Below are 14069 nucleotides of genomic sequence, written 5' to 3'. Positions count from 1 at the left end.
CAATCTACCTAATCCTGGCGCACGACCACAAAAGGAACGAATGTAAGTCACTGAACCAAGGTATCACGATACAAACTGTAATTTCCTTTCTTTGTACTTGCACTGTGTCTGATCCTGTATGTTAATGTAACGGGCCTGCTGCATGATCGCAGGGGAGTGGGGTGGGGGGGGGGGGGAGGGAAATGGATGTATGTAGTCATGGACACACACATGGATCACACCCAGAACCCACTGGAAACTCCACTGCATCATCGAACCATCTAAACTGGTAACCACTACTCAACGTTGTGGCAAGAGGATTTGGGGGTTAACAGGGAGAGAGCCAAGCCAAAGCACAGCTAAGGTGCAAGGGCTATTGGCACTTAAGTCTGGGGAGAGCTAAGCCAGAGCACATAGTGCAAAGGTAATCGGCACAAAGGACTTGGGGGCGAGTGATGTTATATATGCAGACTATATATATATATATATATATACACTCTGTGTAGTCACTGTATATATATATATATATATATATACACACTCTGTGTAGTCACTGTATAGTTGCGAAAGATGGAGACTTGTTATCAATAAGGTTTACACTTAGTATATACTATGCTGGCACCACTAGAGGGTGTAACTGGTGGAGACCGGGGTTTCCCGCCCCTGTGGCAGAGGCTGTTCACCAGAGGGCACTGCGGTGGGAGACCTGAGGGTCACCTGCATAGGTGTGCAGGGCCCAGTATAAAAGGCTGCCCACCATGCTTGTGCCTCATTCTGGAGTTACAAATAAAGGACCAAGGTCACTACAGTTTGAATACAACACGTGGAGTTATTCAAAGTGCATTACAGACATAACACTTTCGAAGAGAGGAAAGTCACGGGGCAGCACGTGATACATTCTGGTATCTGGTGCTCATAGTAAGGATCTCTTTTTCAATCCCTGGGTTTCACTATCGTTTTCTTAGATATTGGGCAGGAAAAGATACACTCCAGATCATGGTCGATGCGAGGATTGCTTCCTTGAATGGTTGGCGATTCTGAATCTGAGAAATTATCCAATGTAAAAACCCAAAAATATGAAATCAGTTTAAATCAAAACAAACTTAACAAGCCTAAAGATGGTACAAAAAGTCACTTACAAAGTACTGGTAAATCTCCTACAGTGAACGCAGCTTCAGTAGCTTTCCTATCAGACAGATCCATGCCAGCATGATGGTAACCAACTCCATATATTAACAGATCTATTAAAATTCATACATACATTTTACTTACAAAAAAATATTAAATATATTTTCTTTTATTCAACCATTCAAAATATAAACAACTTACCTCGAAGCTTTATATCCTTTATTGAGTTTGTATATTTTTGCAATCTATTGAGTTTAAAAGAGTTAGATATAAGAATAAATTCAGAAAATTATTTTTATAACCAAGGAAAAGTTTTTTTTAAATTCAGGATTATTACATCTTAAAATTTATTTTAAAAGCGTAGTGCTTTAAGTATAAGCTTCCTAGAAGTTCAATACTATTTAATATTGTAAGTAATGATTCAAATAAAAGATACAGTAGTCGTATTGGTCTACTGTATTCAAGATGGAAGATGTAGCATTGCATTGGCCTGGAATTTACAGTTGTAATGGCAATGAAACTGTCAGCGTTTGCCGTCATTACTCTGTAAAACTGATAGCAACTTCTGGAGTCTGCACATGCGCATTTAAACATAGCCATCCTGAAGTTGCTATCAATGATGCTCTGCTCCTACACAGGGTGTGCTGTTGCATTCCTTGCAGATTGAAATCAATTCGGAATCACTGAATTCATGTGAATTTCCACTTTTTACGCTCTATTGTCTCTGTAAAAACCCTAGAAAAAGTTAATACAAATGCAAAATACTGTGGATGTTGGACATCTGAAATATAAAACATAAAATTCTGGAAAGAATTAAGCCTGTTGAATGAGGTGTAACTGGGTTTTTAATGGCTTAAGTCATAATTACTGCTGAACAACCTCTCTGGCCCTGAAAAAATTATTTTATATTTGTGGAATATCAAATTTCTCCATTCCATGATTTAAAAACATTTACATAATAAAAATGTATTTGTATGTTGTTTGTAAGTTTATTTATGATATTTCAGCTTCTACCTTAATCCCTTGTGTATATCCCAATCTTTAATTTGCTTTCTGTAAAATTATAAAAAGTGAATGTTAAAATCGGCTTGTTATTTTCCACTTTGCTGTCTGTGAGAATTCTTCAACATCATTGGCTGCCTAGCCTGCTTGATGATATCACTGTTGCTGGACGCCATAGATTCCCTATAGATGGTGCCAGAATTAAATTATCGTCGGGAAAGGTGAAATCCATGCCACAGAGCCTGCTACAGGTTTGTAGGCAGCTTTCTTCAAGGTCAGCGGCGAGCACTGTCACTCCACCGCAAAATCCGGACCATTGGAATTCAGAAGAATGAGAGGTGGTCTTATCGAAACGTCTAAGATTATGAGGGGGATTGACAAGGTGGATGCAGAGAGGATGTTTCCACTGATGGGGGAGACTAGAACTAAAGGGTATAATCTTAGAATAAGGGGCCGCTGTGGAATTTGCTGCCTCAGAGAGCTGTGGAAGCTGGGAGATTGAATAAATTTAAGACAGAAATAGACAGTTTCTTAAACGATAAGAGGATAAGGGGTTTATAGGGAATAGGCAGGGAAGTGGAGCTGAGTCCATGATCGTATTAAATGGCGGAGCAAGCTCGAGGGGCCGTATGGCCTACTCCTGTTCCTATTTCTTATGTTCTTATTATCTTTATGGGAGTTAAAGGAACAATCCATCAGCCCTACAATATTTAATGTCGTCTTCCCACCCATACATTCCCTAACCTATTTCTATGCAAAACAAAATCCTTACAAGGGAAAAAAATTATTTGAAAAAAAAGCCACAGCTGTTTCTGGAAGAAGTTGTATAAACCAATCATTCGACACACAATTTTCTCTCTGTCTTGTATCCAGTCAAAATACAAAAGTGTATAAACAGTGTTTAGTTTGCCAAAAAAATTTCTATTTTGCCTCAAGTTTTGATGAAGTCTGTTTCCTTTTAGTACCTAATGTAGTCACTGTCTTAATACTAAGTATAACTAGTCTCAAAAGGCAACATAGAATTATTATATTGTTATTATATATTTTTTTCTCTTTCCCATGGCAGCTGGTGATGATTCCACCATTCACACCCCATCTCGACATCTTTTGTTTCCTAACTTGTGCCATTACCATCTCATTTTTGCCCATCATCACTTTGGTCTCTGAAATCACTCCTGCCTTCCACCCTATCACAGACTTTCCCTGTTGTTCTTTCCTCCCCTCCTCCTTTCAGTGCCCTTGCACTTTCTTAAGAATCTGTTACATCTCAAACTTTCCCAGTTCCGATGAAGGGTCACAGACCCGAAACGTTAACTCTGTTTCTTTCCACAGATGCTGCCTGGCCTTGAGATTTTCAGCATTTTCTGTTTTTATTTCAGATTCCAGCATCTGCAGTATTTTGCTTTTGTATTAGTGTTTAATTCACTGCCACTTCTCTTTGAGGAATGCCCACCTTGAAGAAGTTCCCTCAGACGGGATTTGCGTTTGTCTCTTTTACCTTATTCATCTTCATTGTTTTGTTTCCCTTCTCGTGTTTGATCTGCTTTCACAGCCACATCTCTTTCCTCAGCAACTGTCTCCATCTCCTACTTAATCCACGTGGATTCCAACTGAAATTCCACCCTTCATGTTTTGGATCCACCAGGATTACAGATATCTCCGAAATATTCAGCGTTCCTCGAACCACTGCTCTCGCCGCATCCTGGGATCCACACTCAATGCTATGCGCCGCCACATGCACACTCTTGACCTCTCTCTTCAGCAACACCGACTCACTCTATCCCGAAGCTGTCCTGGTCTGCAGGTCCATTTCATCCTCTGCCTCATCTGGTGCTTTAACAAAAAACCTTTTTCCTTCTTTTCAAGTGTCAAGGATTGTAAGCTTCAACAACTCTTGGCACCGATGCCCCTTCGGAACCTTCTTCCCCTTCACTTCCCTCTGATCCCAAACCTTCTTCCAATCTAATCCCTTGTTTTATTTTCACTATCCCCTCTGACCTTCCTCTCTCTGACCCCGAAAGATCAGTCTTCAGCAAAGGCCTGAGCTTCATTCCCTTACGCCCCCACCTTTCGAGCTTGGCATGATGCTGAACTCTTTTTCTGCCACCTTCACCTCCGTACCCACTTCTTCAGCCAGGAGTCTTCACCTTGCACAATTGACTCTTTCTCCAATTTTCATAATTGTCGCTCGACCTGGACCCCTCCCTCTGGCCTCTTACCCTCTCTAGATCTCTTCATTGTGAACTGCCGACGGGACATCGCCTGTCTCAATTTCTCTGCTCTCCTCACTCACTCCGACCCAACTCCATCTGAACTTGCAGCACTCCACTCTCTCAGATCCAACCCCAACATTGTCATTAAACTTGCTGACAAACCTGTTGTTGTTTGGCAAACCAACCTCGACTTTGCAGAAGCTGATCGGGAACTCTCTGACACCTTCTCCTAGCTCCCCTTGGACCATGATCCCACTTCTGAACATCAAGCCATATTTCCCAGACCGTCACTGACCTCATCTCCTCTGGAGATCTTCCCTCTAAAGCCACCAATCTCATAGTTCCCCAACCCCGCGCAGCCCGCTTCTACCTCCTTCCCAAGATCCACAAACAGGACTGCCCCGGTAGACCCATCGTTTCAGCCTGTTCTTGCCCCACGGAACATATTTCTTCCTATCTCAACTCTATTTATTCTCCCCTTGCCCAGTCTCTTTCCACCTACATCCGCGACTCTTCCGATGCCCTCCGCCACTTTAACAATTTCCAGTTTCCTGGTCCCAACCGTGTCCATTTTATTTTCCGTACTTGTGCTCTCACCCCTCCCCCTTCCTCCCAGAACGTTGACAGGGTTTCCCTTATCCTCGCCTTTCACTTCATCAACCTCCAGCCATTTCCGCCACCTCCAGCGTGATCCTACCCCAATCACATCTTCCCCTCCCTTCCCCTCTCAGCATTCCTAAGGGTCCACTCCGCAATCACCCCCAGCATCCCCTCCCCTTCCCGTGCAAGCACAGGTGATGCAGCACCAACCCTTTTACCTCCTCCCTTCCCACTGTCCAGGGTCCCAAACACTCCTTCCAGGTGAAACAGAGATTTACTTGTACTCTTTCAAATTTAGTATACTGTATTCGTTGCTCACGATGTGGTCTCCTCTTCACTGGGGAGACCAAATGCAGATTGGGTGACCGCTTTGAAGAACATGTTCGTTCAGTCCATAAGCATGATCCCAAGCTTCCGGTCGCCTGTCACTTTAATTCTTCGCCCCACTCCCACTCTGACATTTCCAAACTCAGCCTCCTCCACTGTTCCAATGAAGCTCAACGCATGCTCGAGGAACAGCACCTCATCTTTCGTTTAGGCGCTTTACAGTCTTCTGGATTCAACATCAAGTTCAACAAGTTCAGACCATAACCTCTGCCCATAATTTTATACAACCACTCCTTTTTTTCAACTTTCCCATGGCAGCTGGTGATGATTCCACCATTCACACCCCATCTCGACATCTTTTGTTTCCTAACTTGTGCCATTACCATCTCATTTTTGCCCATCATCACTTTGGTCTCTGAAATCACTCCTGCCTTCCACCCTATCACAGACTTTCCCTGTTGTTCTTTCCTCCCCTCCTCCTTTCAGTGCCCTTGCACTTTCTTAAGAATCTGTTACATCTCAAACTTTCCCAGTTCCGATGAAGGGTCACAGACCCGAAACGTTAACTCTGTTTCTTTCCACAGATGCTGCCTGGCCTTGAGATTTTCAGCATTTTCTGTTTTTATTTCAGATTCCAGCATCTGCAGTATTTTGCTTTTGTATTAGTGTTTAATTCACTGCCACTTCTCTTTGAGGAATGCCCACCTTGAAGAAGTTCCCTCAGACGGGATTTGCGTTTGTCTCTTTTACCTTATTCATCTTCATTGTTTTGTTTCCCTTCTCGTGTTTGATCTGCTTTCACAGCCACATCTCTTTCCTCAGCAACTGTCTCCATCTCCTACTTAATCCACGTGGATTCCAACTGAAATTCCACCCTTCATGTTTTGGATCCACCAGGATTACAGATATCTCCGAAATATTCAGCGTTCCTCGAACCACTGCTCTCGCCGCATCCTGGGATCCACACTCAATGCTATGCGCCGCCACATGCACACTCTTGACCTCTCTCTTCAGCAACACCGACTCACTCTATCCCGAAGCTGTCCTGGTCTGCAGGTCCATTTCATCCTCTGCCTCATCTGGTGCTTTAACAAAAAACCTTTTTCCTTCTTTTCAAGTGTCAAGGATTGTAAGCTTCAACAACTCTTGGCACCGATGCCCCTTCGGAACCTTCTTCCCCTTCACTTCCCTCTGATCCCAAACCTTCTTCCAATCTAATCCCTTGTTTTATTTTCACTATCCCCTCTGACCTTCCTCTCTCTGACCCCGAAAGATCAGTCTTCAGCAAAGGCCTGAGCTTCATTCCCTTACGCCCCCACCTTTCGAGCTTGGCATGATGCTGAACTCTTTTTCTGCCACCTTCACCTCCGTACCCACTTCTTCAGCCAGGAGTCTTCACCTTGCACAATTGACTCTTTCTCCAATTTTCATAATTGTCGCTCGACCTGGACCCCTCCCTCTGGCCTCTTACCCTCTCTAGATCTCTTCATTGTGAACTGCCGACGGGACATCGCCTGTCTCAATTTCTCTGCTCTCCTCACTCACTCCGACCCAACTCCATCTGAACTTGCAGCACTCCACTCTCTCAGATCCAACCCCAACATTGTCATTAAACTTGCTGACAAACCTGTTGTTGTTTGGCAAACCAACCTCGACTTTGCAGAAGCTGATCGGGAACTCTCTGACACCTTCTCCTAGCTCCCCTTGGACCATGATCCCACTTCTGAACATCAAGCCATATTTCCCAGACCGTCACTGACCTCATCTCCTCTGGAGATCTTCCCTCTAAAGCCACCAATCTCATAGTTCCCCAACCCCGCGCAGCCCGCTTCTACCTCCTTCCCAAGATCCACAAACAGGACTGCCCCGGTAGACCCATCGTTTCAGCCTGTTCTTGCCCCACGGAACATATTTCTTCCTATCTCAACTCTATTTATTCTCCCCTTGCCCAGTCTCTTTCCACCTACATCCGCGACTCTTCCGATGCCCTCCGCCACTTTAACAATTTCCAGTTTCCTGGTCCCAACCGTGTCCATTTTATTTTCCGTACTTGTGCTCTCACCCCTCCCCCTTCCTCCCAGAACGTTGACAGGGTTTCCCTTATCCTCGCCTTTCACTTCATCAACCTCCAGCCATTTCCGCCACCTCCAGCGTGATCCTACCCCAATCACATCTTCCCCTCCCTTCCCCTCTCAGCATTCCTAAGGGTCCACTCCGCAATCACCCCCGGCATCCCCTCCCCTTCCCGTGCAAGCACAGGTGATGCAGCACCAACCCTTTTACCTCCTCCCTTCCCACTGTCCAGGGTCCCAAACACTCCTTCCAGGTGAAACAGAGATTTACTTGTACTCTTTCAAATTTAGTATACTGTATTCGTTGCTCACGATGTGGTCTCCTCTTCACTGGGGAGACCAAATGCAGATTGGGTGACCGCTTTGAAGAACATGTTCGTTCAGTCCATAAGCATGATCCCAAGCTTCCGGTCGCCTGTCACTTTAATTCTTCGCCCCACTCCCACTCTGACATTTCCAAACTCAGCCTCCTCCACTGTTCCAATGAAGCTCAACGCATGCTCGAGGAACAGCACCTCATCTTTCGTTTAGGCGCTTTACAGTCTTCTGGATTCAACATCAAGTTCAACAAGTTCAGACCATAACCTCTGCCCATAATTTTATACAACCACTCCTTTTTTTCAACTTTCCCATGGCAGCTGGTGATGATTCCACCATTCACACCCCATCTAAACTCATCTTTTGTTTCCTAACTTGTGCCATTACCATCTCATTTTTGCCCATCATCCCTTTTGTCTCTTAAATCACTCCTGCCTTCCACCCTATCACAGACTTTCCATTTTGTTCTTTCTTCCCCTCCCCCTTTCAGTGGCCCTGCACTTCCTTATGAATTTGTTACATCTTGAACTTTTCCAGTTCTGACGAAGGGTCACAGACCCGAAATGCCACAGATGCTGCCTGGCCTGCTGAGATTTCCAGCATTTTCTGTTTTTATTTCAGATTCCAGCATTTGCAGTATTTTGCTTTCGTAATAGAATTATTACAAGTGACTTCATGAAAGCTATATATATATATATAGATATTTGTTTACTATCTTATCACTATCTTACAGTGCTGTACTGTAGTTTGGTGGTGGATGGAGAAAGCACAGGAGTTACAACAGCTGACCAACAGCCATGATGTGCGAGGAATTTTCATCGCAGTCAAGACCACCTACGGTCCAAACACCCAAGGCACCACCCCACTGCTGGCCAAGAACAGGGGAAACACTCATCAAGGACACCGAGGCAGTCAGGGCCCACTGGAAGGAGCACTTCGAAAATCTCCTCAATCGAGACTCTGCCTTTGACTGGAGTGTTCTCGACTCCATCCCGCAGCATGCTACCCGCCACCACCTCAGTAAAACCCCAACATTGCATGAGGTAGAAAAAGCCATAAGTCAGCTTAAGAACAACAAGGCTACGGGATCGGATGGAATCTCTGCTGAGGCACTGAAGTATGGTGGAGAGGCACTGTTGGCGCGAATACATGACCTCATCTCTCTCATCTGGAGAGAGGAGAGCATGCCGGGAGATCTCAAGAGATGCAGTGATTGTGACCATCCTTAAAAAAGGGGACAAGTCCGACTACGGCAACTACAGAGGAATCTCCCTGTTATCAGCCACTGGAGAAGTCATCGCTAGAGTCCTCCTCAACAGTCTTCTCCCTGTGGCTGAGGAGCTCCTCCCGGAGTCACAGTGTGGATTTCGTCCCCTACGGGGCATAACGGACATGATTTTTGCAGCGCGACAGCTGCAAGGAAAATGCAGGGAACAGCACCAGCCCTTATACATTGTCTTCTTTGACTTTACAAAGGCCCTTGGCACCGTCAACCGCGAGGGTCTATGGAGCGTCCTCCTCCGTTTCGGATGCCCCCAAATGTTCGTCACCATCCTCTGCCTGCTCCACAACGACATGCAGGCTGTGATCCTTACCAACGGATCCATTACAGACCCAATCCATGTCCGGACCGGGGTCAAACAGGGCTGCATCACCGCCCCAACCCTCTTCTCAGTCTTCCTCGTTGCCATGCTCCACCTCACAGTCAACAAGCTCCCCACTGGAGTGGAACTAAATTACAGAACCAGTGGGAACCTGTTCAACCTTCGCCGTCTCCAGGCCAGGTCCAAGACCACCCCATCCTCTGTCGTCGAGCTACAATATGTGGATGACACCTGCGTCTGCACACATACAGAGGCTGAACTCCAGGACATAGTCAACATATTTACTGAGGCGTACGAAAGCATGGGCTTTACGCTAAACATCCGTAAGACAAAGGTCTTCCACCAGTCTGTTCTCGCCGCACAGCACTGCCCCCCAGTCATCAAGATCCACGGTGCAGCCCTAGACAATGTGGACCATTTCCCATACCTCGGGAGCCTCTTATCAACAAGAGCAGACATTGACGACGAGATTCAACACCGCCTCCAGTGTGCCAGTGCAGCCTTCGGCCACCTGAGGAAAAGAGTGTTTGAAGACCAGGCCCTCAAAACTGCCACCAAGCTCATGGTCTACAGGGCTGTAGTAATACCCGCCTTCCTGTATAAGAACATAAGAAATAGGAACAGGAGTAGGCCATACCGCCCCTCGAGCCTGCTCCACCATTCAATAAGATCATGGCTGATCTGATCATGGACTCAGCTCCACTTCCCCGCCCGTTCCCCATAACCCCTTATATCCCTATATCGTTTAAGAAACTGTCTATTTCTGTCTTCAATTTATTCAATGTCCCAACTTCCACAGCTCTCTGAGTTAGCGAATTCCGCAGATTTACAACCCTCTGAGAGAAGAAATTTCTCATCTGTTTTAGATGGGCGGACCCTTATTCTAAGATCATGCCCTCAAGTTCTAGTCTCCCTCATCAGTGGAAACATCCTCTCTACATCCACCTTGTCAAGCCCCCTCATAATCTTATACGTTTCGATAAGATCACCTCTCATTCTTCTGAATTCCAATGAGTAGAGGCCCAACGTACTCAACCTTTCCTCATAAGTCAACCTCCTCATCCCCGGAATCAACCTAGTGAACCTAGTATGGCTTAGAGATATGGACCATGTACAATAGACACCTCAAGTCGCTGGAGAAATACCACCAATGATGTCTCCACAAGATCCTACAAATCTCCTGGGAGGACAGACGCACCAACATTAGCTTCCTCGACCAGGCCAACATCCCAGCATTGAAGCACTGACCACACTTGATCAGCTCCGCTGGGCAGGCTACATTGTTCGCATGCCAGACATGAGATTCCCAAAGCAAGCTCTCTACTCGGAACTCCTTCACGGCAAGCGAGTCAAAGGTGGGCAGAGGAAATGTTACAAGGACACCCTCAAAGCCTCTCTGATAAAGTGCAACATTCCCACTGACACCTGGGGGTCCCTGGCCAAAGACTGGCCTAAGTAGAGGAAGTGCATCCGGGAGGGTGCTGAGTACCTCGAGTCTCATCGCCGAGAGCATGCAGAAATCAAGCGTAGGCAGCGGAAAGAGCGTGCGGCAAACCTGTCCCACCCACCCTTTCCCTCAACGACTATCTGTCCCACCTGTGACAGGGACTGTGGCTCTCAAATTGGATAAGGACCCATTTTAAGAGTGGAAGCAAGTCTTCCTCAATTCCGAGGGACTGCCTATGATGATGATGATGTAGTTTGAGATTTCTTTCAAGCTCAGGAACTTACGTTCATCATACCAGACTTCAAAAGGTCTATACTTAAATATGATTCAGGAGAAACATATTACCTTTGCTTATGTTCTATAGTCATGACGAATTTGGCATCTTTTGCAAGCACAGATGCAGCCTGTTGCACACCTTTCCTTGTAGCACAAAACTAAAAGTTAAAAATGAGCTTTAAATAACGCATTACAGAACTATTGGTAAAAGAACTAAGATGTCAATGAGAAATTTAAAAAATGAATACCACCAAAGTAGGTTTCTGCTCAGAATATGTCTGTATAACGCTAGCTATTTTGTAATTAAGAGTTAAGTCAAATTTGAATTCAGTTTGAGTACTGGAACAAGGAAATCCAAGAACGACTTTTCGGAGCTTTACTGGTCGATAGCTTTCATCTATTTTCATGGAAATTCCTGGTTCTTTTCCATCTGATAACCATTCTGCAATCTTAGACAGTAAAACAAAAGATGCACAAATACAGTAAAATGTTCATGGACATCATGCACAATAGTACTACTTTATTCTTTGGCAATATAATTTTATCTAGTATGATGTGAATACACTTACATCTTCAACATTAGGAATTGTTGCAGAAACTGCGACAAATCTCAAAGTTATATCATCAGGTCGATTGGACGCATGTGAGACAGCTGACTGAACTGTTTTCATTCTACTGACAACAACTTCAAGGGTTGCACCACGACATTCATCTTTCACAACATGTACCTAGAATAAGAGGTATTTGCCACTTTTAAAGTGGAAGTAGTACTAAAAATCCAATGGGAGTAAAATAATTTTCATTTTCTTTGAAACATCGTTGCATACAAAATATCCACAATTCCTTAGAAGATAAACACATTGCAAATCCAGCTAAAAATCAGCAAACTATAATTTCACAACATACTGACTTCAAAAAACATAAAATTTACGAGGTAATATAGATCTTTACCTCATCGATGAGGAAAAGCCGCACAAGCTGTACTAATGAATTATCTCTCCATTTTCTGGTCATGGTGTCCCATTTTTCCTTAGAAAAAATTAGAAGCTAGGCAGTAAGAGTCAAATACACTTCTACATAAAATGCAGTATTATAACTTTTGATCGGAAAATTTAAAACCCTTCTTGGAGTATACTTAGTTTTGTCAAATGGGTGTGAATGAGTAACTTTCCCTGTATTTGTTTGGGAATATGTTTGGCCTCCGCTTCATGATTAATTGAATTTAGAAACTTGTACAAGAAATCTTTGTAGCAAACCCATATCCTATTGTGAACAGCAAGATCCTGCCCCAAGAAAATATATTTTATAACTAGAAAATGTAAATACTGTATAGACATTGACAATTTGTTTGTATAAGTTGTATTGAGAAACATGAGACTTATAATTTAGCTAAATTTACAAATGTTTCCCTTCACTAAGTTACTGGTGGTTTGTTATGCTATTTTGTTCCTAGCAAAGGCAGAGATTTATGCAATACTGATGTCAAAAAGCACATTGCAGCCAATCGGTCTTAATGGCATAGATTGCTGTGGGAGGTCAAAGAGCAAATAGAAGAGGCTCTGATCACAATCTTTCAAATATTCTTGAATATGAAAGTTGTACCAAAGGACTGGAGCATTGTCAATGTAACACTTCTATTCAGAAGAGTGAAGGAATAAAGCAAGTTACCATAACTTTGGAGGTGGTCAGCTTCTAGAGGCCATAATATGACATAAAATTGATACTCACCTGAAAAGACACAGGTTAATTAAGGACACACAACATGGATTTGTAAAAGGTAAGTCATGTCTGACAAATTTAAGAGTTCTTTAAGGAAATAACAGATTGTATTGATAAAGAAAATATTGCAGATATGGATTTACAAATGCGTTTGACAAAGTGCCACTCAGGAAACGTTGATAAAATGACGGCATACACTATTAAAGGGAATGTGGCAGAATGGATAAGAAGTTGGTTAAAGGACAGAAAGCAGAGAATATAGTCAATGGATATCTTTCGAACTGGAGGAATATAAACACTGGTATTCACCAGGGATCAGATTTGGTATCATTGCTCTGCTCAATTTATATATTGATATAAATAATCTGGACTTGGTTATTCAGATAAACAAATCTTTAAAAGTGAGAGGACAAATTGCCAAAAAACATATGGGATTCTATAATAATATCCTATTATAAATAGGGCTACAGAGTTTAAACAAAGAGTTAATGCTAAACCTATACAAATCATTGGTTAGCCCCTAGCTAGAATACAGTGTCCAGATTTGGATGCCTTTCTTTACAAAAGATGCCAAGGGCATTGAGAGGGCGCAGAAGAGATTCGCCGTGATGATGCCAAGGATGTTAGGTTTTAGTGATATAGAGAGACTAGAGGAACTGGGCTCTTGAGATTACAATAAAGAAGGTTAAGAGGAGATCTAATAGAAGTATTCAAGATTATGAGACGTAATCTGGAAGAACTGTTTCCATTGATCTGTGAGTCAGCAACTAGAGGACATAAATTTAAGATTATTACCAAAAGAACAAATGGAGAGGTTAGTCTTTTTTTGCTTCAGTTTTTAGGATATGGAATGCCCTACTAGAAACAATGGTAGAAACAGGATCTAGAATAGCTGTTGATAGGGAAATTAATAATTATTTGAAAGAGAAAAAAATTAAATGGGTGTGGAGAAAGTCCAGGTGAATGGGATTAAGTGGATAGTTCTGACAGAGAGCCAGCACAGGCACAATGGTTTGAATGGCTTCCTTCTGTCCTGTAAATTTCTACAATTCGATAATGGCATTCTTGTATTTTTGGAGATTCTCCTTAATGTTATTTGCTATGAACAATTTTATTGTTTCCTGGAACTGCCTTTAGCCATGCTCCAAAACATAAACTAAAGGCCTCTTAATGTGAAAACTGTAATGGGGAGAATGCTTTCTTTATTAGTTTCCATTTATCCCATTTAGTTAACATTTGAAAAGTATTTCATTGACTGTAAAGCGCTCTGGGGCATCCTGATGTCGTGAAAAGCACTATATAAATGCAAATTCTTTATTTTACAGTAATGAATGCTAGGGAAATAAATTGGTATTTTAACATTCTATTTGAAGAAACGTTCTCC

General features: G+C 43.3%; 1 protein-coding gene across 9 annotated transcripts in view; it reads right to left on the bottom strand.

Moving 5' to 3' along the window:
• The window catches only part of hfm1 (helicase for meiosis 1), a 202633-nt gene that overhangs the window by 146369 nt on the left and 42195 nt on the right, over positions 1 to 14069 (bottom strand). For all 9 annotated transcript variants that reach the window (XR_011594031.1, XR_011594029.1, XR_011594030.1 and 6 more), the window contains 6 exons: positions 11918 to 11995; positions 11536 to 11694; positions 11215 to 11415; positions 11036 to 11124; positions 1309 to 1352; positions 1119 to 1220 (listed from right to left, as the gene is read on the bottom strand). Coding sequence is in view for 5 of the 9 variants with exons in the window: in XM_070886575.1 (XP_070742676.1) it covers positions 1119 to 1220; positions 1309 to 1352; positions 11036 to 11124; positions 11215 to 11415; positions 11536 to 11694; positions 11918 to 11995 (673 nt within the window). In the remaining 4 variants the exon portion in view is untranslated. The remainder of the gene's footprint in view (positions 1 to 1118; positions 1221 to 1308; positions 1353 to 11035; positions 11125 to 11214; positions 11416 to 11535; positions 11695 to 11917; positions 11996 to 14069) is intronic.

The sequence above is a fragment of the Pristiophorus japonicus genome, chromosome 8 (genome assembly GCF_044704955.1).
Source record: "Pristiophorus japonicus isolate sPriJap1 chromosome 8, sPriJap1.hap1, whole genome shotgun sequence".
NCBI classification, from domain to species: domain Eukaryota; kingdom Metazoa; phylum Chordata; class Chondrichthyes; family Pristiophoridae; genus Pristiophorus; species Pristiophorus japonicus.
This window is presented reverse-complemented; position numbering and strand designations above follow the sequence as displayed.